We start from the raw sequence: 27,891 nt of genomic DNA, 5'->3' as shown, positions 1-27,891 counted from the left end.
TGGTGTAACAAGGTGGGTGTTAAAATGGAGCATGTTATGTAAAATGTAAAGTTGCAATCAATAACAGTAATTTGTTATGCATTAGGGCTTTGTTGAAAGTTGAGGAAAGATGTGAAGTCAGGCTTGAAATGAGGAGGGAACATGAATTATCATGGCCCCAGTGTCCTATTAAAAATGAATGCAGTCTGAATGTTTTAACCCTTATTTCCTATCCCAGTTATAAGAGTTTACTTAATTATAATTAAGTTTCTAATTTCTAATGAAGATTACATTTTTGTTTTGAAAAGTTGAAAATCTAATTGTATCATTTTGCACTTGCCAATAAAAAATCCTCAGGAAATGTGAGGTAGGTTTAAGCTTTCAGTTGAATTTTTCAGTTCATTGAAGGACTAACTGTAGTTGACTCTTCAAATTGGCAGTGATGTTCCAATAATCAGTGAAGTGTGTGTGTCATTGGATTATGAGATCTGAAAAATATTGTCAGGCATACAAGCTGAGAGTACTGACTCTTAAGTTGCTGCTCCACTTGTACCAGCAGTTCTAAACTATTTTCAACAACACCATGATTTTTTTCCTTTAATTAACTTATGCAAAAGATGACCAGGAATTTTTTCCTGATGCAGATTTGACATTTAAAAAGTTACTTATTTACATAACACTTAAACATATCTTTATAATATTTCAGTGTACAAGCAAAATCAATGAATTGTTTCTGAAGTGACAAAATCCTGCAACCAGTTAATGAGACCGGTGACTAATCCATTTTCATTGGTATTCATTGAGGGAGGAATGTGGGACAGGGCACTAGGAGAACTCACTGCTGCCTTTTGTCTGAGGCCATGAGAACTTTCATGCCTGCTGGAATAGGTGGATAAAGCCTCATTTTAAATGATTCTTTTGAAAGATGGCACCTTTACTAATGTAACATTTCCTCAGTCATCTGTGTTCAATTCCCAGAAAATCTCCCAATATGACTTTCTCAAATTAGTTGCCCTCCAGGACCAGTGATCTTGGACCATATGAATGAAAATGTTGAGCGGGGAAAAACAATGAATTAAAAGGCTGCTTGTGAAAATAAATCCATTAATTCTGCATTATTGCTCTGTTTTAGAGGTAGAATCAAATTGCCATTTTCCAAAAAACCCTTTTATGTAAAAATGAATTTGTAGGAATGCTGAGAAAAAGTGCAGTAATTTCTTTCCGACATGGAGTCAATCAAACAAAGTCAACTAGCTTACGTTTGAGGGGGGAGGAATATGATAAAGCATCAATCAATCTTTAAAACCGGGGAGAAGACGATTATTAAAAGCTGAGTTTTTTCTAAAGAAAGCTTTAATATTTAGTGTCCTATTTTGGAAGTATTGTGTAAGGTGAACACGAGCCTTAAATCTAAATATAAATCATATAGTGAATCATAGAAGTTTACTTGAGAAGTTGCTTGTAGTTTAGCACTGGATTTTACCTGTGTTGACTCTTGATGTTGAAGCTGGTAGATTGATTTGCAGATTGATTTAGACAAGTAAAACAGCTGCAAATTATAAATTCTGAAAAAAATCTCCCTTGAAGTGGATGGTATAGTGCTAAGATTTTTAGCACATTTAATTTTCTTAAGCTTGCAGTTTGTCAGTGTATTTTTTTTTAACTAATCTGTGTCTGAAGCAGTTACTTTTTATATTCTAGATGAGGTGGAATTTAGAAATTTAATTGTGTGGCTTGAAGATCAGAAGGTAAGACATTATAAGATCGAAGAGAGAGGCAACCTTAGAAATGTGCACAGTAATGAATGGCCAAAGCACTTTGAAAAGGTGAGCATTATTTTGAATAAAATACTTTGAATGTATGTTAAATCTGCATGTTTTAGTCTGATATATTTGTAAATTGTTTTACCAGTAAATGATCATATTTTCCAATTCCTGGATGTGAACTTTTTAAATTGCAAACAACGATAATGTAGAAACAACAGTACCGAAGTGAAGCAAATCGATTTGGTGGGTAAGAGAAAGGATGCAGATCAGTATGCATTGATAGACACAATAATATAGCTGATCTTTATTGGGATTGGCTTGCATTTTTCTTTTCTATCACTTCTTTGCCTGTTGTCAGTTCTGCAGCTAGTTGCCAATTTTCAACGTTTGACTTGAGTTTTGATAGAAATAGCAGCTGACACATGAAGTAATGAACTTGCATAATATTTTCATATAATTCCACTGAATATTTTACTAACTACATCCATGGATATTTCAGGCTTCAGTAGAAGGAGGAGCTATCTTGCTTGAAGCTAATCATAGAAATTACAGCACAGAAGGAGACAATTTGATGCATAGTGATGGTGGTGTTACTTGATTTTCCATTATCTACTCCCACTTTTGCCCTTTTCCACATATGCTTTTATATTTTTAAACACTTCTCAAGTTCCATTTTAAGCATCGTAACCGCTGCCTCTATAACCACTTTGTGGCAGCTTATTCCCTATTCTAATAACCCTGTGGAAAAAAATAAAAGAATTCTTTCTTCTCCCTTTGTTCTCTTAGTAAACCTGGATCTTTGCCCCCTTATTTGTGATGAATCTCCCTCTTTCTGAATTTTGAAAGTCACTATCTGATTGCTCTCAGCCCAATGTTCTCTGTCTGTTCGGATTTTTTTTAGCCTTTTTTCTAATTCCTCATTCATTGGCTCAGCCTTAGCTCACTGGCAGAACTTTAGCCTCATTGGAAGGTCTGATGTCCAAATTCTCTTCCTGAAACTTGGGACGCGTTATCTAGGTAGATGCTTCAGTGCAGCACTGGGGGATGCTGCACTTTTGGAGGTGACATTTTTAGGATGAGATGGTGAACCGAGACACTGTCTGCCCTCTTGGTGGATACCAAGTTTCCTTGGTGGTAATCAGAGAAGAGCAGAGATTTCTGGCATCCTGGTCAATTTTTATTCCTCACCCGAAACTACTGAAAGCTGATTACCTTGTCATTTAGCTCATTTCTGTTTGTGGGACCTTGATCTGTGCAAATTGGCTGTTGCATTTCCTTATATTACAGCAATCATTATACTTCGAGTGCTTAATAGGCTGCAACGCACTTTAGACATGCTGAACTCAAGCAAGTTCTTTCCTGGCATAATTATAATAGCATTCCAACTGCTCTGGAGCCCCTAAAACTATGTCGAACTGGAGGATTTATTTAATATTAGACTGTGGGGAATTCCTGGCAATAAAGTACAGACTGACAATGCAGATGACATTTACGTTCTTAATTGCACCCTCTTGTATCACAGAGTTTCATTAAGCGCTTTTCATGCCTGTAAAAAGCAATGCTAGCAGATTTGCTGTTGCCAAGAAGCTACATTCATGGAAGGAAGGGTTGTTTATAATTCACCATGTCCAAAGCCACCGATACTATCTCTCTCCCTGGCCACTGTCTGAGGCTGAACCAGACTGTTCGCAACTTTAGAATTTCTATTTGATCCTGTGATGAGCTTTTGATCATGCATATGTTTCATCCCAAAGACAGCCTAATTCCACCTCCACAACGTCGCCAATCTCTGCCCTGCCTCAGGTCATCAATGCCTTTGGCCCCTCTAGATTTGACTTTCCCAGTGCTCTCCATCTTCCCAACTTCTACCCTTCATAAACTTGAACTCATCCAAAACTCTGCTGCTTAAATCCTAACTCGCACAGAGTCTAGTTCAACCATTATCCCTGTGCTCGCTGAGCTACATTGGCTTCCAATCCAGCAACACCTTGATTTTAAAATTTTCATACTTGTTTTCAAATCTCTCCGTGGCTTCGCCCCTTCCCTATCTCTGTAACCATCACTAGCTCCATAACCCTCTGAGATATCTGTGCTTTTCCTATACTGACCTCTTATGCACCTTCAGTTTTAATCGCTGCACCACTTGGTAGCCGTGTTCTCAGTGTCTAGGCTCTAATGTCTGGAATTTCCTCCCTAAACCTCTCTACCCCTTTAAGACAATTCTTAAAACCAACCTCTTTGACCAAGCTTTAGATCATCTGTCAGAATATCTCCTTATGGAACTCGATGTTACATTTATCCTGTGAACTGCCATAGGTTCTTTAACTACTTTAAAGGTGTTATCTAAATGGATGTTGTCTTAGTAATTTCTCAGGGAATCTGCGGACTTGAGTCTAAAATAAATATGGCACAAATCTACAATGTTATTGTGCTTCTAACAACTCCATAATATTTGAAAATACAGATGAAAATAGGACTTAGCAAGACTTAGCATCTGACAGTTTATAATTGGAATTACATGCATACGAATTGACATAAATAACTCTGAAAATGGACATCATATTTTATATGTTCACCACTCTTTATTCGTATGAAGTCTTAATATTATAATAAACATTTAACAATGACTTGAAATGTATGTTTATGATTTTTTTGTTTACCAGTAAACTTTCCTACTGCTAACGTGCTCACAGCCCAATGAATTTAATGATCCAAGATTCCCTATCATCTATTATAGTCATCAACATTGTCTATTCAACATTTATATGAAAACCTTAATTTAAATATTATGCGAATCCATGTAAATGATTAATTTTGCAAACTTAAAATTCTACTGTATTTGATTCATTTACTTTCAGTATCTGGCAGATGTAAATTGCCCATTCAAGGCTCAGGAAAGACAGGAAAATGTTGACTGGCTTCTGGGCTTGGCTGTGAGACTTGAATACTCGGATAATGGTACGATTCTTTAAATGGCTTGATGTTGCTTACCATTTTATAATTGCCATTCTGGAACTTCCTATCCTTTCAACTTTTTAAAGCAACCTTTTTTTGTTTACATCATAATTTTCCTTTTGAATTTTACAATGTTAGTTTATAACTTGGTAATTCAGCTTTCATTAGATGTAGACCACATTGGGGCAGGATAAAGCTATAGTTCATGTAAATGTTTCTGTTACAGTCCCTTGATTATTTGCACTTAAGTGTCCAACTGAACTTCAGCCTTTAAGCATTCATTATTTCCTATATATTTGAGTGCTGGTCGTGGTTAGTCTTCTATAGTCTACTTTTAAAATGAAATCTTTAAATATTGAAATTCGACTGTTAAAGGGAGAGCAATACTGTTGAATAGAGGTGAATATCCAAAGTAGTCCCCCTCTCTCTTTTACCCTCCTTCAGCCTATGATTTTACCTCTCTTTGTCCCTCATGAGACATTACAAATTTCAACATAACTGTGTTAGTTACTTGAGTCAACTGTGCTGCTGTGTACAGCAGGTCCTTTGGTACCTTTTCTGTGTGTACCAAAAGGTGAATAACTACTGTTTTCCTCTACCTACACAAGGTAGGACCAATATTAGGAGCAAGTTCTTGATGCAAAAAGTGTTGATTACTTGGAATGTTTACCAAATAGGCTGTTGGAGGCAAAAATCTTAAAACTCTTTCAAAAGTAAGTCACATGACATGATGGGGAACTTTTATGTTGGAATTGGGGGTTTGCATTTATGTGATGGTTACATTAAATATATAAAGGAATTAATTTGCATGATATTAAATTTCTGTTGTGAAGTTAAAACATGTAGAATTAAATGGATTAACAGTAAAGAAAGGCAGTTAGCACCTCTTGTATGTTAATGTTAATTAAGTGTGACCAATTGCCTTTTCCATATGTCAACCTTCCATTCCTATGGTGCATATCTAAAAAAAAAATTAATATCTAGAACCATCAACATTAATTCAGAACAAGAGGGTATAGGTTATGCCATGGTAATAGAACAGAATTGTGTGGCTGTGGAATTCACTTCCGCTGTTAATGGTTGAGGTAGAAACTATGTCAGCATTTAAGATTAAATTGGATAGGTGGATGAAGCAAAAGGAGATAATGGCATGCAGATCAGGGTGGGCAAATAAGGTATTTGCTTGCAAGCAGGGAGAGAAGGGCACCTGGTTTGTCTTGCATGTGACTGCAGTCCTACACTATGTAGTTGATTGTAAATGCCCTCAGATGCAAATGCAACCCCTAGCAGAGCAGCTAGGAGGTCAGCAATGTGCTGCGCAATACACACCTCCTGAGAAAGTTTGAAACTGCTGTCTCCTGTCAGTAAGCTTGTTTTTAACTATGAATGTTTGTTTTCCCTCACAGTGGATAAATACAAGAATTGTACAGCAGAAAGTGTAAGAAATGATGCTACTAAAGGTACCGATCCACTTATTAATCTGGATGGTAAGTAACAGCCGTGCTCAGCCATAGTTTACTGCAAGATGAAGACACATAATTGAAGCAGTTGTATTGGTTGTCCAGATTGACCAAAAAGTTGCAGAGAAGGAGTATGTTTCTATTGAAAGGCCCAGGGCACTCTTCAAATACTGCAGTAGCCTGTTAACATCTGGAGGCTATAATCATTGACACCTACATTTGTTTTCAGATATGTTATAGAAAAAGTCAGGAATGTGCCATGCAGCGAATCAAGGATGTGAACTTCATTATTTTCTTAGAATCGTAGTAATAGTGTGATTAACGCACTGAATGAGGCCATTCTGCCCATTGAGTCCATGTCACCAAGAGTGCAAGTAGCAGAGAATGGTTCCAATCCATTGAACTCTGTGAGCTTTAGGCCCAGCAAGCTTTCGCTACACCACTCTGCTACAGAAGATTGGAAAATATGGGCACTGATCCCACTACCTCTCTCTTGCTAAGCGACACTCTACCATCTGAGCTAATTCCCCAGTCTCTCTTACAATGCCTTTCTGTGTTGCTGGTGCATGTCCTTCTATTCATTTTTATACTTTGATTAGAAATGCTAATGTTAGATTTTTGTGTCTGACAGAAAGTGGTTTCTCCCAATTTGGCATCAATTTTACAGTTTTTTTAAGCTCTGCTAGCAAGCCAATTTTAAAGTTAGAATTATGCTGCCATCTTTTCATTAATGCGAAATAGCTTTAGGTACTTACTAATACAGAAGTGGTTATAATCTCAGGAATTAGAGCCCTGTCCAACACCTTCAGCCAAGTGCGACTCCTACCACTTCGTGGCACAATGATTTTGTATCAGCTGATGATTAACTCTATTTGGTGCACTGTTGTATTATGAGAGCCTTTAGGCAGTCAGTGATCCCTCTGAAAACTTTTAAAACTTTGTATGGAACCCTCAACACTGAGCAGATACTTCCCATTTTATATAATCAAAAATTAGTTGCCTGTGTGCATTGCCTTGTAGGTGTCCAAGCACACTATAGTCCAAACTTGATGCAATATGAGACAAATTGCAACTGACATAACTTCAATCTGCCAGCTACATAGCACTCTGAGACTGATAGCTTTAGTATAACTACATCCTAATCCTCACTCTTTCCTAGGTTCTAGATTTCTGATTTCCCAATAGTTCTGTTCAGATGTGGTGTCCAATTGCATGTTTATTATTTTTTTATGTTGTAACTCTGCACAATTCTGTACAAGTTCCAGGAATGGATAAAAATGTGCATTTTCTCATATCATATAGTCCTTTATCAGATGGCTTTTGACTGTTCTTGGTTAGCTTAATTTGCATATAATATGAAAATATAAAACTTCAGATGAATAGAGGTGGGGGAAAAAATTTTTGAATTTCAAAAATAAGACATATTTAGGTTTTATTAAACTTGAAAGCCATGTGCCATTTGAGTTTGGCAAAAATTTGAACGTAATTATTATGATGCAGAAATATCAGGAAATAATGGTGTCAGTGACATGCTATTAGGCACACCATGCCATAATTTGCTTGGTCTTTTGTATTATGCCACAGGGACCCTTGCCAAAAGAGTTGAACAGCTCATTATCAAAGCTCCACCTCCTGTGAAATCTAGAACACCACTGTGATAACATGGCCCGTAGCCCATTACAGACTGACTTTGGTGGGCTTAGAGCCAATAAAGTATTTAATAGCTCTCAGCAGGTTGTATAAGGCTAACATCTTTATTGGCTTATTCTAGAAACGTCAAAATGTCAACTAAGTAATAAAATAAATGTTTTGACAGCCAGGCATGCGTTGATTTTCCCCCTGACTGATATTTTTATCTCATTTATTGAGCTACATATATATTTGATGTTTACTGTTTCAATGTAAATTCATAAATCAAATTAATCCCAGCCTGGACACACTGCCTCTACAAACCGTGACCCATCATCACTTTATCGGATTGGAACTACTGCTCCTAAATGTGTTCCTGTTGAATAACCTGTTGTTCCATTTTTATAGACCCCAGTAGCTCAGATATGTATCTGCTATATGCTATACTGCAACATATTCTAACCATTTTTCCATATGGTGTGTGTACTTGCCACTGGAGGATCAGGGAGCATAACAATTTCATTTGTGGCATTCGCCAATATTGTCACTGCCTTGAATTCCTAGCCATTGTTATTTCTGGATTCTCAGAGAAACAGACCTGTAGAGGGTGCTGTTTACAGCCACTGGTGCTGCATTGCATTACCATATTTTATTGCCATAATTCCTTAAACTGTTGAGTCAAAGTAAATCGTTTTTTTTTGGAGACTTTGAATTTAAACTATTATCCCAAATTTACAATTTTTGTTGAAATAAATTTGCTTGCAGTTTATATTTTTTCAGTTCCATAACGTATTTTTTTTTTGCCATAGTTAACAACCCTGACTTTAAGGCTGGTGTGATGGCATTGGCTAACCTTTTGCAAATCCAGCGCCATGATGACTATCTGGTAATGTTGAAGGTAAGCATAATCGCTTCATTAGTGTCCTTTAAATGTGTCTCAACAACTTGTGTAAAATAGTTCTTTGTACTGCATCTAGGAAAGAAATATTTTAGTGAGTAATGTATTGATGCATTTCCTAGAATAGGTACTTCATAAAGTAAATAAGCTTACATCTCATTACATAAATAAAAGGTAAAAAACTGCAAATGGTGTAAATGAAACTAGAACACAAAGTGCTGACAATATGCAACAGGTCAGTCAAGACCTGTAAAGAGAATGCAGGTTAATTTTTGGGGTTTAAAGCCTTTCTCAGAGCTGAAAGTTGAGTAAGGGGAGAATTAATTGGCTTTTCAATCAATCAGAGAGAGAAAATGAACAGATTGAATGATCTGCAAACTACTTTTCAGAAAACCGTGATATCAAAGCTCATCCCTGAAACAATGGTAAGATGGTGAAACAAAAAGAGAAATGCAAATAGCTGAGAGTGTATAAAAGACATAGAAGAGAGTCACTACAAAAAATGGAGAAGAGGTGGTGGGGAACCCTGTAGATGTAGAAATTCTGAAGTATTAATCGAAAAGACTAGAAACATAGTTGGCCTGCTAGCTCCAAAAAACAAACAAAATAGCAAAATATGGCAGGTGCATTACTGCTGCTGGAACTTTATTCTAAGGAATGATCTATACCCAGAATGTCAACCTCACCCCACTACTTCCTCTCTCCCATAGCCAGTAGATCCAGCCCACATCACCAGAACTTCCTGCTGTAGCAAAATGAGGATAGTAATTAATGTCTAAAATCAGTGGTCAAACCAGAGGTCACTTAATTTTACATGGGTAGTATTTCATCATATTGGTACTAGAGCTACCTTTACCATGACAGTTTGCATTGATGCTAATAACCTGATGCGATACAGCCCTATGTTACACTCAGCCGGAGTGTAAAGAGAATAACCAGTCCTTGGAAGTTACTCCAAAGTCACTGATTTAGTGCAAAAGAGAACTGCAGGAGGAAGAGAGTAGTTTATGTAGGCACGACTTCACTGTGAAGGCTCCAATTGAATTCACAATTAATATTAGTTTAGTTTGAGATTGCACTAGATATTAATTCATGACTTTTATATAAGCAGTGCACTGCAATGGAATAGTAGATTACAGGAAACACGCTGTCTTAGTGATGCACTCAGGAAAAGTGTAGCAAAAGCACTTCTTAAAAATCTCCTTGAAACAAAATCTCTTTCTTGGAGTGTTGAGTTCCAGCTGAATACATTTAATGACTTGACAGTAAATGTTGACATGTGAATACTGTTGGGGGGGCCTTCAGAGGTCAGTATGAACTGGCCTTACCCATTGTCCACATTGCAGTCCAGTAATCCCTCCTAGAAATGTCAATCAGGTTGTACAGCTGGCTGCTCCATTCTTCTCCACCCTTAATTTTATACTTTCATGGGATGGGAATGTTACAGTCTAGTTCAGCATTTGTTGTCGACCCCTAAGTGCCTTGAGCAGGTGGTGGTGAGCAGCCTTCTGGGACCATCTGGTGTAGATACACCCGCACTGCTGTTAGGAAGAGTGTTCCACGATTTTGACCCATTGATAATGAAAGAATGGTGATATAGTTCCAAGTCAGGATAATGTGTGGCTTGGAGGGGAACTTGCAGTTGGGTGATGTTCCTATGTGTCTGCTGCCCTTGTCTTTCTAGGTGTAGAGGGTTTTAAAGGTGCTGTCAAAAGAGGAATGGTGATTGCTGAAGTGCAAGTTGTAGATGGCACACATTGCTGCCACTGCGCGCCAGTGGTAGATGGGGTTGCTGCTCAGTCAGCTGCTTTGTCCTGGATGGTATCGAGCTTCTTGAGTGTTGTCGGAGCCACACTCAACGAGCCAAGTGGAGGGTATTCCATTACACTCCTGACTTGTGCCTCGCAGATGGTGGACAGGCTTTGGGGAGTCAGGAAGTGAGTTACTTGGTGCTGTATTCCTAGCCTCTGACCTGCTCTTGTCGCCACAGTATTTATGTGGCTGGCCCAGTTAAGTTTCTGGTCAATGGTAACTCCCCCCCGTTAGGGGGTTCACCGATGGTAATGCCGTTGAATGTCAAACGTAGATTTTCTCTTGTTGGAAATTATCATTGCCTGGCACTTGTGTGGCACGAATATTACTTGCCACTTATAAGCTCAAGCCTGAACTGTATATGGACACGGATTGCTTCAGTTTCTGAGAAGCTGTGAATAGGACTGAACAGTGCACAAGCATCAACAAACATCCTACTTCTGACCTTAAGATGGAGGGAAGGTCACTGAGGAAGCAGTTGAAGATGGTTGGGGCCCAGGACACTACCCTGAGGAACTCATGCAGCGATGTCCTGGGACTGAGATGATTGACCTTCAACAACCACAACCATCTTTCTCTGTGCTAGACTCCAAGCAGCAGAGATTTTTCCTCTTGATTCCCATTGGCTTCAATTAGGCTGCTTGATACCACATTGTCAAATGCCACCCTTTGTGTCAGTCAGTCACTTTCACCTCACCTCTAGAGTTCAGCTCTTTTGTCCATGTTTCCACCAAAGCTGTAATGAGGTCAGGAGCTGAATGTCCCTGGCGGAATCCAAACTGAGCATCAGTGAGCAGGTTATTGCTATGTAAATGCCGCTAGATAGCACGGTCGTTACACCTCTCATCATTTTGGTGATGATTGAGGGTAGACTGATGGGGCAATAATTGGCTGTATTAAATTTATCCTGCTTTTGTGGGTGTACATGTCTAAGAGAGAGCCCCTTGTGTAGTCCTTCTCCTACTTGGAATTGGCTAGAAGGGTCACAATGATTTTCTTCAGTCTCCTATGCTTCTTTGTTCTCGAGTACTCAGCCTAACGCAGCCAACACATTTCCAGAAATTGCTTCGCCTCACATTCCTACATTATGATTATCTCCTGAATGCCCCCTTTCCTCTACTTCAGATAAGTTACCTTAGTACTTATGGTCAGTTTCCATTTGTAGACTACATACTTTCAGTGCTCCCACTATCTCTCAATTCTGCCTTTATCTTGTCGCTGCTGGTGCATTCATTGCAACAGTAACTTGTACTACTCAAGGTTAATCGGGGATAAAAGTGGCCTTGTTGGTGACTCCCTCATCCCATGAATGATATTATATAATGTCTTTAAAGTAGTAAAATGCCCCAAGGCACTTCATAGGAGCATTATTAAACAAAATCTGATACTGACACACGAGGGGTCAGGGCAGATTGCCTAAAGCTTTATAAAATAGTTTGGTTTTTAAGGAGTGTTTTAAAGGAGAAAAGAGAGGCAGAGAGATTTAGAGGGGGAGTTCCAGAGCTTCGGACAGGGCCTTGGCGTCTGAAGACACAGCTCCTTTTGGTGAAGGGATTAAAATCAGGGATACGCAAGATGCCAGAATTGGAGGAGCGCAGAGATTTCGGTGGGGTGAAGGGCTGCAGAAGTTTACAGAGATAGGGAGGGACCAGGTCATGGAGGGACTTGAAAACAAGTGTAAAAATTTTAAAATTGGGGTACTGGTTAACCGGAAGCCAGTGTAGGTCAGCTAGCACAGGGTTAATGGGAAGAAGAGTTTTGAATTACCTCAAATTTACACAGTGGAATATGGGCCTGGAATGTGTTGGATCAAAGGCATGGATGAGAATTTCAGCAGCAGATTGGCTGAGGTGGAAATAGGCATTCTTAATGATGGTGCAGTTATGCGGTTGGAAATTCATCTCTGGGTCAAAATGCTGAAATTGTGAACAATCTGGTTCAGCCTCAGACAGTTGTCCGGAAGAGGTATGGAGTAGGCGGTTCGGAAACAGAATTTTGTGGTGGGAACTGAAGGCAATAACTTCACTTTTCCCAATATTTAGTTGAAGGAAATTTCTGCTCGTCCAGTGATGGGTGATCGGATAAGCAGTGTAATAATTTAGAATCAGCAAAGGGTTTGAAAGGGATAGTGGTGGTGAAGTAGCGAACATGTGAAAACCGATGCCTTTTTTTTGAGCGATGTTGTCAAGGAGTTGTATGTAGAGGAGAAATAGGAGCGGGCCAAGCATGGACCCTTGGAGGACACAAGCATTACAGGTGATTCTCAGGCTACAGCTGAATAGAGAAGAATGGAACAAAGCTAATGCAACCCAGCCCAGCTGGATGATGGTAGAGAGGTGTTGGAGGAGGATGGTCAGTCATGTCAAAGGTTGCAAACAGGGTGAGGAGAGGTTTTTTACCATTTCCACAATGAGAGGGGATGTCATTTGTAGCTTTGAGCCATTTTAATCCTGTGGCAGGCATGGAATCTCGATGAAATTCATTCAAGTATGGAATTCTGGGGAAAAATGGGCATGGGTATGAGAGGTGGCAACAAGTTCATGAACTTGGGAGAGGAATGGGAAATTGGAGATAGGTGTCATGAAAGTATAATCATTTTTATTTTTTTTGGTTTATTCTAAAGTAGGTTTATAGGAATAAGTATAGTTAGGCCTATCTGTGTGTGATTTAATTACATTTGAAGTCAAGTAGACTAGGCTTTGATTCATCAAAAGAAGCTAGGTGCTTGGTGTGCTAATGAATTAACATGGATGCTGGCTTAGCATAAAAGCTGTTGAAGAGTCATACGGACTCGAAACATTAACTATGTCCCTCCGCAGATGCTGTCAGATCTGCTGAGTTTTTCCAGGTATTTTTATTTTTGTGCTGGCTTAGCATGTAAGTTGTGAAGGGAAATTGCATTTTTAGATAGGTGAAAGGGATTTTAGTTTATTTACAAATAACCAGACAAGCAAGGCTAAGGGATGTGTTTATTTTTCCCAAGGGTTACTGACAATATATAGTGACAACGTGAACGTTTTAATGTTATGAGGGAGATACAGTTTCAAAGACAAATGAAGCAATAACGTTTACATATTAAAAAGTGTGAAACATATATTAAGGAGAATGAGGCTGTTTCGGGGAAGGCATTGTGAGATCTAACAGAAGGGTATGAAATGGCTTTAATGAAACCTCCAGTATTTGTGCATAAGCCTGCTGTCTACAGCACCTGAAGCTGGAGGAGAGAGCCATTTGGAATTCCACTGTCCAGGGTATTGTGTTAAATTACTGGATCTGTTTAAAATCTAAAATCTGTTTTTGGACTGTTGTCTTAAAGGGGGTGTAACTGGGAGTCAGGTTAATTAAGGATTTTAGGAGTTATTATAGTAGTAATTTGTAGCTCTGTGTATGTGCTTGAAATCTTCTCTTTTGTTAATAAATATTTTAATTTAATTTTAAAAAAATCTCAAAGTCTTGGTTGAATTATTACTTCTGAATTCAGTGCACAGATCTTGAAATAAATACACATTGCAAAACCGTTGTGATAGCACGATCAAGTTTCCCTCGTGGATTTGAACTTCCTAGCACACATCATCTGCAGCGTCATAGGGCAGTGGTCTTCAGAGTCGAGGGGTTCAAGGCTTGATTTTTGAGGACTGGTTTGATGATGGTAGATTTGAAGGAGATGGTGCAGCCTCTGAAGAAAAAGAAGTTAACTGATATCAGCTAACATGGGAGGCAGGAGGGGAGGCTGAGTGGTCACCAGTTTAGTGGGAATTGGGTCAAGGGAGTAGCAGGTGAGTCTCATAGATAAGGTATCCTTGGAGAGGGTGCAAGGGAGATAGAGAGAAATGCAAGTTCAGAGCTGGGTCAGTGGGGATACTTAGAGAAAGTTTGGCTCAGTGGGCTGAGGGAGGGGAGAGAAGCAGCAGCTGATCAGATGGCTTCAGTCTTGGTGACAAAGAAGTCCATGAACTCTCCCACATCAGTGAGGCTGGAGGAGACAGGGAAGAGGGATTTAGGAAGTAGTGAAAAGAACATAGGTGTTAATTTTGCATTCCGGATGATCCTGAAATAGTGAGCAGATCTGAGGGTGAATGGCTAAATCAGTTGTCAGCCGCATCTGTCCCAATCTGTGTCTCCATGAATTAGGGAAGTGAAGGTGAGGGCCTATGAAGGGGAGCGGTCTGGATAAGTTGGAGTAAAGGTTTTAATGGGATCCAGGGCATCAAAGAGGGGGCTGAGCATTTGTAGCTCAGTAGCTGCAAAAATATTGTACTGAATGGAGGGCCACAGGGTACACAGTTGGGATTTTGAGTGAACTGGGAGAGCGCTTTTTTACCTGGGCGGACACAGGAATTAGAATGAAGGGGGTCATGGGTGGAGAACTATATTAGGAAGTGATCAGAGATGGCTTTGCTTTTGAACAATGGGAGTAGTGAGGCTATGTTAGATGACAAAGTCAAGGCTGTGAATATGGGTAAGGAAGTTTAAGTGGAGGGAGGGATTAAGGGGGCAGTGAACTCAGGAGAGAGAGCATGGTGAATTGAGACGAAGGTTGAAATCACCGAGATGCGAAGTCACTTGGTGCAGAAGCTGAGGGAAGAAAGCAATGAAAATTTTTACTGAGTATTTTTAATGTAGGTTGTCTGCTTGTGTTCTGTAATATGTCACTGATTTGGGTTTTCTGAGTCAACCTCAAAGTTAACTGTTGGTGGCAGTGCAACATCGTATCGCTGGCTGTAATCGATCACCTGGGATGGCCCTTTCAATTGTGTGTCTCGTTCTTCCTTGCTATCCTGCCTCCTGTTGCAACTGGTACTGCTGCCTGCCTGCCCCATTCAACTTTGCGGACTTGGGTCAATGCTCACTCCTCCCATTGCTGCTGCAGCTGCCCTATTAGTGAATGGAAAGAAGAGTGAATTAATTGAAGTATTGAAGATCAATATAGCATGATTTTAACAACTTTGTGCTCCCATCTAGAGCCAGCACTGCTGGGATAATAAATTAGAAGTTCTGGTGCATTCTGCAGTTTTCGAACTACCAACTGAAATAGTTAACAAAAACAGAATTACCTGGAAAAACTCAGCAGTTCTGGCAGCATCGGCGGAGAAGAAAAGAGTTGACGTTTCGAGTCCTCATGACCCTTCAACAGAACTAGGTGAATCCCAGGAAGGGGTGAAATATAAGCTGGTTTAAGGTGGTGGGGGGGTGGGGTTGGGTGTGGGGAGAGAAGTGGAGGGGGGGGTGGTGTGGTTGTAGGCAAAAGCAGTGATAGAAGCAGATCATCAAAAGATGTCACAGACAGCAGAACAAAAGAACACATAGGTGTCGAAGTTGGTGATATTATCTAAACGAATGTGCTAATTAAGAATGAATGGTAGGGCACTCAAGGTATAGCGCTAGTGGGGGTGGGGGGGAGCATAAGAAATTTAAAAATATTTAAAAATAATGGAAATAGGTGGGAAAAAGAAAAATCTATATAATTTATTGGAAAAAAACAAAAGGAAGGGGGAAGAAACAGAAAGGGGGTGGGATGGAGGGGGGAGGTCAAGACCTAAAGTTGTTGAATTCAATATTCAGTCCGGAAGGCTGTGAAGTGCCTAGTCGGAAGATGAGGTGCTGTTCCTCCAGTTTGCGTTGGGCTTCACTGGAACAATGCAGCAAGCCAAGGACAGACATGTGGACAAGAGAGCAGGATGGAGTGTTGAAATGGCAAGCGACAGGGAGGTTTGGGTCATTCTTGCGGACAGACCGCAGGTGTTCTGCAAAGCGGTCGCCCAGTTTACGTTTGGTCTCTCCAATGTAGAGGAGACCACATTGGGAGCAACGAATGCAGTAGACTAAGTTGGGGGAAATGCAAGTGAAATGTTGCTTCACTTGAAAGGAGTGTTTGGGCCCTTGGACGGTGAGGAGAGAGGAAGTGAAGGGGCAGGTGTTACATCTTTTGCGTGGGCATGGGGTGGTGCCATAGGTGGGGGTTGGGGAGTAGGGGGTGATGGAGGAGTGGACCAGGGTGTCCTGGAGGGAACGATCCCTACGGAATGCCGACAGTGGGGGCGAAGGGAAGATGTGTTTGGTAGTGGCATCATGCTGGAGTTGGCAGAAATGGCGGAGGATGATCCTTTGAATGAGGAGGCTGGTGGGATGATAAGTGAGGACAAGGGGGACCCTATCATGTTTCTGGGAGGGAGGAGAAGGCGTGAGGGCGGATGCGCGGGAGATGGGCCGGACACGGTTGAGGGCCCTGTCAACGACCGTGGGTGGAAAACCTCGGTTAAGGAAGAAGGAGGACATGTCAGAGGAACGGTTTTTGAAGGTAGCATCATCGGAACAGATGCGACGGAGGCGAAGGAATTGAGAGAATGGGATGGAGTCCTTTCAGGAAGCGGTGTGTGAGGAGCTGTAGTCAAGGTAGCTGTGGGAGTCGGTAGGCTTGTAATAGATATTGGTGGACAGTCTATCACCAGAGATTGAGACAGCGAGGTCAAGGAAGGGAAGGTCAACTGAAATAGTTCATGTGCCAAATTTACATGTACCCATATTTTGAAGCAAGCATTTTTTGCAGGACATTTTCTAGTGAAAAAGAAAGTATTTTCTCCAGCAGCTGCTACTGGTCCTGTAAGATGTCTGTTTTCCCTAAGATTTCTTCTTATTTAGAACATCTTCTTTGTTTTATTTAGCCAGCTATTGAATCTATATTTTTACTACTGATAAAAATGTCTCAAGTCATTATAGACTCTCTTAAAAAAAAAACAGATGTGAGCACTGAAATGCATAAGTATTTTTTAGAACTGTAAGCAGTGAGACTAACTGTTTTGTTCCCAGCAGAGTTGTAAATAAACCATTTTGTGAAATTGATTCCATATGTTAGCCATGATATCTAAATTCTTGGTGAACTATATGAATTGTCTTATAATATCGATACCATTGGCTATATTAAAATGCTTCTCTCAGTTGATAAGAAATGATATTTTGAGATACCTATAGCTGAACTAGGGCCAATGAAGTCTATTCTCAATTTCAGGTTTTCTTTTTAGCACCTTCACTTATCTTTCAAATTTTGATTTTAGGCTATTCGCATTTTGGTACAAGAGCGATTAAGCCCGGAGGCCATTGCAAAAGCAAACCGATCAAAAGAGGTAAACAATGCTTTCAAAAGTTGTTCAGAATGAAAATGACCAGTATGCTTTTCTGTTTTGAGCTTCGATTTATATCTTTGGTACAGTTAAATCAGATGTACAATTCTCTGAATTTTTTGTTACTCAGCTTTGGCTAGATTTAAATTCGAGAAGCAAGATTGACGATTTTTTAATTACTCACCGCAGAAAGATCAAACCAGAAAAGGAAAGTTTTAAACAATAGAAGTGACTGAACACGAGCCTGTTGTAGCAGTTGAAAATCATGATATATTGTGTCAGACACATGGTTAACTTTCAGTGATGAGAGAGGAGTACAAAACAATAGGTTTACAGCTTTCAAGAAGGATACGCTACACAGGAAAGGAAGAAGGATATGATGTATTTGCCTGGAATACCCAAGACATAAAGGAAATAGATTCTTTGGTACAGAATAAACTTGCTTCAAAGCTTGTCTGGCTTTAACGTATGCAGTACAAAAGGAGCAAAGTAACGGTAGCTTTTCCATAGACCACCTGGCCAAAATGAATGAGGAGAGAAAGAAGTTGTGTGCAAAAAAAAGGCTCTGTATAATGGGGCCTTTAATAAAGTGAGAAATGCCTTGTTGGTAGCAGATGTGGTCAGCTCAGGTTTCTGTGAATGGCACATCCATTGGACAGTGGACCCTATCATGTTTAACAGGTGGCAATCTCACCAAGTTGTCTGCTTAAGATGAAGTAAGAACACAGAACCAACAAAAGTTTTGTGAAGAATCCATCTCTCTCTTGATAGAGGAAGTTCTTTTGCTGCATCTTAGCACTCATTTTTGCAGATTCATCTACCTTATAGCCCCATGTTGACCTATTGTGCCAGCTCTGTTCTGTTTGATTCTTATCTATCAAACAAAGCAAACTATCTATGAAATGAAATGCATTTTTAGTTCCTTGACTTCGCTGTGAAAATGTATTATTGAAGTTGTCATGCAGCTTATCTTCCCAGTGGCCAGTTGTAACATTGTGTTAGTGTATGTGACAGTTATTAATACTTTCAAACTAGAATCTTGTGACTCAGATAGTTGAAGGTAGGTACATACACAAACTTCTATTAGATGCCATTTAGAATACTGGGCACCACATCCCAGGTAGGGTGTAATTGGCCTTCAATACCATTCATTGAAATGGAAAATTTCAAAACTGAGATTAATGAAGTTTTGTTCAGCAAGTGTATCAACAGTTTTAGATCCAAGGCGAGTAGATGGAGTTAGAATACAACTTAGCAATGATCTAATTGAGTGGCAGTACAAACTCAGGAAGCTGAATGGCACCTCTTGTTCCTCGCCCCAGTGAACAAATGCACTCTACTGCCTTCGGATCCATTTCTGAGACAAGTATACCATGCAACTCCCTTTCCACTCTTTCTCAGAGACATTTCTTTCAAGGCAGCACTTGGTAATACTGCAGCTGAAAAGGGCACACTTCCATACGAAGGCTGTTAAGAAACCCATTTCCTGCTATTTAATGGCATATTCTGTATGGCTTGTGCACTACAATTGATAAATCACTGATGATGATCAAATCTGGCATCTGATTACTGGTTCTTCACCTCAGAGTTTACTTTCTGCCTGGGGCTGATTAAAAACATTGATATTTGTGCCAAGAGGAGAAAGGACAGGGAACTGCGATTCACCGGAGAGACCAGTCACTGGTAATAGGGTGGTTTGGGCCCTACCAGACTGACTGTCCCTAAAAGATACTTCAAGTTTCTCATGGAAAAAGCAGGATGCTGATTGAACAGTGCTTAAACTCCACTCAGCACTGATACCATATACCCAATCGATGGCAAAAACTGCGCATGTACAAAGACCCCAAGGATGTCTTCAAGTCAGTGTCAGGAGATACAGTATTCTCAGATCCTCCCAGTTCATACTGTTCATCTCCAGCCCAGTTAAGGTAGTGCTCATCTTCCAAACTCCTAGTTCATGTAAGCATCCTTCCTCCCTACATTCTTTTTAATGCTGACACTCGTTTTCCTCTTCCATTCAAAAAGCATACTTCCAGCTTCTCCCATCTCTTCTCCCAAATCACCACTTTAACCTTCTCTCTCATGCCCCTCCCCAAAAGTCTCTTTGTTCCCTATCATGTTTATTATCACTCTCCCATTTTAGTCATTCATTCCCCTTGATCCAATCTGAGTCTAGTGGTTATTGAAGTGGAACAGGTCCCGTATGTTTTCTATGCCATTCCCATTCTTAAGTTCCTAACCACTATACAGAAGCCACATGCTAGCCATTAGCACTGGGATCCGTACAGGGACCAGGCAGAGAGACCTATCCTGATGCAATAGCCACTTGATATGAGAGGAACAGGTGAGGAACAAAGCAGTCATGGCTGTGCTGACTTTTGTCAACAAATGCGTACCAGATCCTCCAAAAATTCATTGTCAGCATGAAGCACTGCCAGTTGGCATGTTTCCATGTATTCTTCTGCCCTGTGGATTAATCTGGGCTCTCACATTGATTATCCTCAAAATTTAACTTTCATGTTCATGAACCAGCTCTGCACTGAACATTAACTTGCTATTTCAAGTTAAAATTACTGCATTATGCCAGTATTTAAACAACCTTTATTTTTTACTTTTATGGTGAATTAACTGATGCTGTGCTGAAGATTTATTTCTAAGAAAGGATTGTAAAAGTGTGGGGCTCTGGCTCTGTGCAGCCAACCATAAGATACAACTTCTATTCAAATGGAAGTGAAACAAGGAAGCAATTCAGTTCTACTGCAATGTCTGTGGTTCAGATGTGAAATTTATTTGGGTACTTCTGTTAGCATCTTTTTCTCCTTGCGGATCTTCCCTTACTTATTATACAAAACCTTCTAACATTTAGTTTGGAAGAGTATTGCTCCTTGTTCCAAAAGCTAGAAGTCAAACTCTTTATATGCTTTGTTAATACTATTTTTGCTAATATATTCTTCCATTTTATTTTTCAGGGCTTAACTGTATCTCTAGAAAAGCATTTACTTGGCTTTGATACTGGAGGTAAGCGGAATGACATTGAATTGCAAATCTTAGAATCACTGGTATGCTGTAACCTGTACATATAAAGTCATAGTTATAACGGCACAGACGGAGACCATGCAGCTTATCGCACTCATGCCAGGTCTTTGTAGAACTATTCTGCCAGTCCCATTCCCCTGCTCTATCCTTATAGCCTGCAAGCTTATTTCCGTCATGTGCCCAGCCAATTTTCTTTTGAAATCATTGTCTCTGCTTCCACCCTCGTAGACAGCGAGTTCCAGGCCATTACTACTCACTGTATTAAAAAATGCTCTTCCTTACATCCACTATGTATCTCTTGTCTAAAACCTTAAATCTCTGTCCCCTAGTCTGTGAACCATCAGCTAATTGGACAACTTTTCTTTAACTACCTTATCTAAACATGTCATAATCTTGTATACCTTGATCAAATTTCCCAGCAGCCTCCTTTGCTCCAAGGAGAAGAATGCCACAGCATCTCCAGCCTAATCTTGTGCCCAAAATCCCTCATCCTGGAAGCATTCTGGTAAATTTCCCCTGCACCCTCCCAAGGACGTTCACATCTTTCCTAAAGTGTGGTGATCAGAACTGGATAGAATGTGGCATAACCAGAGCTTTACAAAGATTCAGCGTAATTTCCCTGCTTTTCTACACAATACCTCTATTTATGAAGCCCATGATTCTATATCTTTGGTAAGTGCTCTCTCAATATGTCCTGCCACTTTCAAAGATTTATGCATAAGAACCCCCAGGCCTTCTGACCCTGCACTCTTTTTAGAACTGTGCCATTAAGCTTGTATTGCACCTCCCTATTCTTTTTACCAAAATGCATCAGCTCATGGTTTTTTGTATCAAACTCCATCTGCTACCTGTCTGCCCATTCTGCTAGCTCATCTATGTCCTGTTGCAGTCAATTTTTATCATCTGCACTGTTTGTCACACCTCCAAGTTTGGTGTCATCAACAAATTTGGCCATTTTTACTCTGCATTCCAATATCCAGGTCATTCATATGTATCAAAATAGCAATGGTTCTCACACTGGCCCTTGGGGAACACCATTGTCTACCAACCTCTATTCTGAAAAATAACCATTTACCACAACTCTTTTCTGCCCTTAGGCTAGGCTTTTTTTAATCCCAGCTGGCCTCGTATTCCACAAGTCTCAATGTTATTAACCAGCCTTTTATGTGGTACTCTGCCAAATGTTTTCACAAAATCCATATAAACAATATCCACTGCATTCCCCTCACCAACCTTCTGTTACTTAAGGATGTGGAAAGAGGGCAGGAAAATACCAGTTATTTCATCAAGCTTGCCCCATCCTGACATAGTATAAGCTCCACCCATGACCTTATTAAATTTTGCCAATCATGTAAGATCCTGGGGAAGTAAGAATCCAGAGGGATTAAAAGCCTCCAGTTTAAGAAAGGACCTCGGAAATTCCTGTTTGATCCCTGCAATCAATCAGCAGGTTCCTGGAGACTGCAGTGATTGGTATCATTGCCCCATTTATCCACCTACCTTCTGTGCTTTGCATACATGCGAATTGGTCCATATCTCTCTCGAACACTTGGTGAATCAGCAGTCACTGTGCATACTGGCAACTTATTCTGGAAATTGACAACTTTGTAAAAAGAAGCACTTCCTAGCATTAATCCTAAATCTTCTGCTTTCATGACTTGTGCTCATTACCCCTTGTCCTCCTTATCCTATCTAGCACAAATAACTATTCCATGTGAATAGAGCTAATCTCTTTATTATTGTAAGTACACCAGTCATATCAAAGACCTCAAAGCCTGTACTTTTCCAAAGTTAAAAGTCCCAGCTGCATAAGCTGTCCAGATAACTAATGGCCCTTTACCAAGGATCAGATGAGCAGTCCTCCTTTGAATCTTTCCAGAGCCTCAATATCTGCCACCATGTGAGAGCACCAAAACTGGACACTGTATTCCAGATACAATCAGACCAAGGTCCTGTATGAGGAAAGGATGGTACTTCCAGTTTTATATTGAATTTTTCTAACTATCATCCTGATGCCCTATTTGCTTTTGCGTGAGCTTTTCTGGCATTGGCACAGACCTATGGTGACTCTTGAGCTGTAATCCCCAGGTCCACTTGCTCAGCACCCTCAAGCGCTTAACCTTCAATAATGCTCAGTGTGATGCATTTGACCCTCCCTCAAATTCATCACACTGAACTTCTCTTAAAAGACACCTATCAGTATTGGGCCCATTGCATTTCGACCTGTTTGTAATTTTTTTTTCATCCAGACTCCTTGTATTTGCTCATGTCAGGTAACTAGGTGCAATTTCTGTATTGAACTGCAAGAACCAAGCTATGTAATGATCAGACTCTTCTCATTTACAACATTACACATTCTAATCTTTTTTTCATAATTAGTTCAGTATGATTAGTTCAGTTCTCCACTACTAGGTTTAGTTATTCACAGTTAAATTCAGTGACGAAGTAGGCACTGCTAAATAATCAATGGTTAAGGGACATTGATGGAGCTGCATTTTAAAGGTGGCAGAAGGCATTTTGGTTTTTGAAAATGTACACTGGGGGGGGGAAGTTTTTTAAACTCAATTTATCTAAATCAATTATTTAAATTGTCCTAACCTTTCAGGATGACCTTGTGTATAATTACACATATCCTGTTGCCTTAATTTATACTGTAACCCATTATGGCATTGAAATTATTGATTATTTACTTTCCAAACAGTGTTTCCAAGTCAAATGGGTGTTGCATAATTTGAGTATATATACATCAACATTTTAAAGAGATATTTAACTTATCTTTCCATTTTGTCAAATTGGGATCCTGTTATTATGGGATTTCTTCAATATTGTAGTTTGACAGTAGAAACCAGAGATTACAATGTACTAATCCTTCAAGTGATTAAATTATATGAAGTTATGTATCTATTCAGTTTATCCCATCCACACTGGTATTTAATTTTTGTGGGAGCAGTAATCCTAATCCCAGACGTCTACCTTACTCTCATTTCTTTAGTTTCCCACTCTTTCAATCACCTATCTAACCAATTAAAATTCAGCATGGTTTCAATCATCTAACTACATTAATGCATTCACAGCCTCACAATCTGTTGTACTTTGGAAAAAAGTTTCTCCTTTCTTTCCTAATTTTTAAAAAATTTAATCTTGTATCAGAGTGATAGCCTAAATGTCTTCAATGACTTTGCTTCTTGTCTTGGTACAGATGAAAGATGTGAAATTCAAATATATTTAAAGTGATTTTCATATTATGGTCAAGGTATTAACTATTTCACTTTATTAATGCCTTCAGGTAGCTACAGATCACAAGCTTACAATGATTTAGCACTGAATTAATCTGCTCCCAATTTACATGGTACCTTCACAGGAATACAGGCATTGTACAAATTCTAATTGGGACAGGTTTGTTTTGTGCTAGGAGAAATTTACACTGCAGGATTAGTCAGTTGGTCTTGCTATGCATGATCAGCTGATCCTATCATGTAGCAGTTAGATCTGTTCCAACTATGTTCAAATTGGCTTTCTAAATTACTTGATTCCATTGCTAGCTGTTACTTTGAATTTTTCTAGAAATAACCATTATTGAAGTATTTCATTGGCTTTAACAGATGCCACCTTGAATGAGGCTGCAAGAGTCCTGCGGCTGCTGCATATAGAGGAACTACGAGACCTTCAGACCAAGATTAATGAAGCTATTGTAGCTGTTCAGTCAATAATAGCTGATCCCAGAACCGATCACAGGCTGGGAAAGGTTGGAAGATGATCAAAAGATGAAAATAGTTGGCAATTTGCACTGTGTCATTTTTATTTTGAAACTGTAGACTTAAGTTGTTGAAAAAAGGAAGCTAACTTTTGAGCCTAGGTGATTAAGGAAACTGACAGTGGTAAACAATTCACTAACATAAGAATATGAAAACTTGCAAGATTTGTTTTTTGAGTTTATTGTTAAATTGGAATGAAGTTACAACAGTGTGGTTACAAGAATATTGTCTAGTTACACGCATTCCAAGTGATGTATATGCTTTTCAATAAAACATTGAAAAAGTACAAAATTAAACTGTTCAGGTTGTGTTAAAATTATAGTTTACGTCTTGCAAGAAAAAAAACTTGCATGGAACAACACTAAAATGTATGCTGTAAAATGAAACAAATACGAAAATGTTTGAGTGTGTTCCTTTATTAAATGTTTATTGATACATAAAACCATGAGAACTTGTGCTGATCAAAGTATTTCTTAACTTTTTTCAGTGAATAGTATAACTAGAAAAGCTGAATAATTTATATTATTTTCTATGATAACCAGTAGAGAATCCCACATTGAACCAGTTGGAAGTGGGTTTATAGTGCTGTCCCCACCTGGAGAAGCAGTTTAGAAACAAAAACAGGATTATTTTTAAAAAGTGTAGCTTAGTGTTGGAAGGCATGATAGAATAGCAAAATCTGAACTGTGGATGAATTAATGAAATAATTGAAGGGTTCAAATTAATTTTCCTTCAACCTGTCTGCCAGTTTTTGTTCACACTAAAGTGACATATTATCCTAGTGAAATATTTGCATGTCTTCTCAATTTTTGTCATCTTTTGCAATGCTTCAAGAATATTAGTTAGAGTTAGACTGGGAGTAAACATTTTGTGTAACTAATATAAATCAATAGTGCATATCACTCAGATTTTGCACACACAATGTCTACTGTGAAGCTACTTTAACAATTTTAAAACATAACTAAGGTATTTAAGAGCTACTGAGACAATATATTTTCTCCTCAACATTTATTACCACAAAATCTTGGCTCAATATAACACTGAGGCTATCACCACTCACTGATATTAAAGAGTAAATGGGAGAGCAACTCCCATTATCTGCGCATACACAGTAAAGTATAGAAATCAGGAAATTCCTTTCTGATTTGCCTTGCTCCTCTACAAGCTTTGCAACACCGGCATCTCGCTGAGAGATTGTAATGAAACATGTGAAAGGTGTGAAGTTGTGGTGCTTACCCAATAGGTACACCCAAAAATTTGTGTGAATTTAATATTCTAACTTGCACTTCCTGGTTTAGGCATTGCACACCTCAGTAAGGATTTCTCAATGCAGTTGAAGAGGCAGGCTGTTGCTTGTCCCGCTCTCTCAAGTATTAGATCCCCTGGGGAGAATGCGGTACCGATTTCACTGTCTACAACCCTAAGTTGCTGCTCAAAAGCTCACTAAAACTCTTAAGCATAATGAATGGTGAGCACTATTCTTGCCGATGACTACATAATCCAGGTTTTTTAATATGTGATTACTCAATAGAATATCTTTGTGGTAAAACGTAGAATCTAAAATTCTGAATTGCATTTAATGAGAATCAGTTGCACATTATGAAGTCTGAAGAATGCCTGGATTAAACTGAACTCTGTGCTTTCCCTTTAGATACGAATAATTAAACTTCAACTTCTTTCAAGCTTTTTTTCTACTAGGATGTTTTAGCAGGATTTGAATGATCAATAATTCATATTTTAAAATTAACATTGAGTATTAAATTGGTGTATTATTTTCTACCCCTACTCTTCTCAATCTGTAACAAAGGTTGAATGCCTGTTGCAAAGTATTTTGATAATTTCCTAACCTCAGTTATGAGCCTTCTGTACCTTGATGAGGAAAAACAAGTTGATTATCCAGATGCTTTTCTTCCTGCCCCTCTATCTTTTGTCTGTTTTTGCTGCCCAGGTCCTTTTGAGAAGTAAAGGTTGAAAATGCTGCTTGTCCAAGTCCAGTTTGTGGACTGAGGATTAAGGACTTCAGGAAAGGGTTACAGCCCTTATGGTCAGTTATAATAACATGATACCCTACTCATCTCAAGAGTTGCTGGGTACCTTTTATGTAAATCAATACTTTCTAATGACAGGAATACAGAATAGATTACATATTGCAAAACCACTAAAATTTGTGACATCATCAGCACTGAATCAATTAATTGCCAAAAAAGTTAACTTTGCTGTTGCTTCATTTGTTAAATAGGCCAATTAAAAACTACAACCTGTATCTAGGAAAAAATAATGGTACCATAGTGTGTCAATGTGTAAATGCATCTGTGTCGGAGTCCGCCATAAAGATCAGGAACACGCTGCAGATTCAGTCCAGTTCTTTTCAACTCTTTGAAAACTGAAGCCAACTTCAAGGGAAAAATATGCCTAATTCTTAAATATTCTTTTAAAATATTCATGATAAAGCGATTTCTTAAATTTGAATCATTACCTTTAAAATAGTTTGACAATTTTTAATGCTTTTGAAAATAAATAGCCCGAGTATAATGTGATCTACTATAAGCATTATTCATTGCCTGCAATGGTCAAAGATGACCACCTGACATTTTGGGTTTTGTCTGTAGTGTTCATCTCATACATCCAGAATATGTCAGGCTGGTCATAAATGACACTCAGCAATTGCTACTTCACTAATATGATACACAGGCATTTCACAAATTAAAACCGGTATTACTATGGTTTGTTCCAGATTAAATCGTCTGATGTACCAAACTTTGGCTCAATTTTTAATATTGCTTTGTGGTTAAAGCAGTTTCAATTAAAGAGAAATCTCCATTTGAAACAGGAACTAATTAGATGCTTTGTCAAACTGTCACATTCATATATCTGATTCATCTATATATGTATCTTGACAAAGGTAACAATTATAACATCTGGCTGAATACTAAATCTTGCAAAGTTTTAGGTGCAGATTCAAGATGTAGAACTTCTAAAAATCATGATTGCAGTTATTTGAAGCTGACTGAAGATTACTACAGACTGCGGTAAATTCTGGATGGTGGGAAAGGAAATTGAAATCTTTTTGACAACCTTTAGAAAAAATTACCACATCTCTGAAGTGTTTGTAGGTTTGCTTGTGCTCCATTGCATTGCACACTTCTGTTATATATCCAGCATAGAGCTACTGTTTAAGCTTGTGTTCGTAAACTTCAGAATGAGTGGTCAGGTAGGCTTGCATTCGTACCAGTCAGTCATTGTCTCAAATATGCCAATCAAAAGGCAGCACAGTAGTGTTTTCCTTTAAGTCATGAGGTATGAAAGCTCTTATAAAAAATGTAGTTGCTATGTAACACATTTTCAGTTTAGTTCCCTACTAACAATGGGGGAGAAGTACACACCAATCTGTGCAGCATTCTGCTCCAAATAGAGACCTGCTTTTCCTCCATTTGTATTAGTTGAAACATAGTTGTCATTACCAGCAGAGTCATTATTTTCTTC

General features: G+C 39.0%; 2 protein-coding genes across 5 annotated transcripts in view; one reads left to right on the top strand and one right to left on the bottom strand.

The window, feature by feature from the left end:
• The window catches only part of rtraf (RNA transcription, translation and transport factor), a 25,719-nt gene extending 869 nt beyond the window's left edge, over positions 1–24,850 (top strand). Inside the window, exons 2-8 of the mRNA XM_041214950.1 lie at positions 1,681–1,805; positions 4,604–4,703; positions 6,107–6,187; positions 8,599–8,687; positions 17,552–17,620; positions 20,587–20,635; positions 24,256–24,850. Of these exons, the coding sequence (XP_041070884.1) occupies positions 1,681–1,805; positions 4,604–4,703; positions 6,107–6,187; positions 8,599–8,687; positions 17,552–17,620; positions 20,587–20,635; positions 24,256–24,410 (668 nt within the window). The 3' untranslated portion in view covers positions 24,411–24,850. The remainder of the gene's footprint in view (positions 1–1,680; positions 1,806–4,603; positions 4,704–6,106; positions 6,188–8,598; positions 8,688–17,551; positions 17,621–20,586; positions 20,636–24,255) is intronic.
• Positions 24,573–27,891, bottom strand: part of nid2a (nidogen 2a (osteonidogen)) — a 173,045-nt gene continuing 169,726 nt past the window's right edge. For all 4 annotated transcript variants that reach the window (XM_041214945.1, XM_041214949.1, XM_041214948.1 and 1 more), the window contains one exon: positions 24,573–27,891. In XM_041214945.1, coding sequence (XP_041070879.1) covers positions 27,881–27,891 — 11 coding nt within the window. In that variant the 3' untranslated portion in view covers positions 24,573–27,880.

Source organism: Carcharodon carcharias, chromosome 20, assembly GCF_017639515.1.
Source record: "Carcharodon carcharias isolate sCarCar2 chromosome 20, sCarCar2.pri, whole genome shotgun sequence".
Lineage (NCBI taxonomy): Eukaryota > Metazoa > Chordata > Chondrichthyes > Lamniformes > Lamnidae > Carcharodon > Carcharodon carcharias.
Note: the sequence above shows the minus strand (reverse complement) of the source record. Positions and strands in the feature narration are given on the sequence as shown.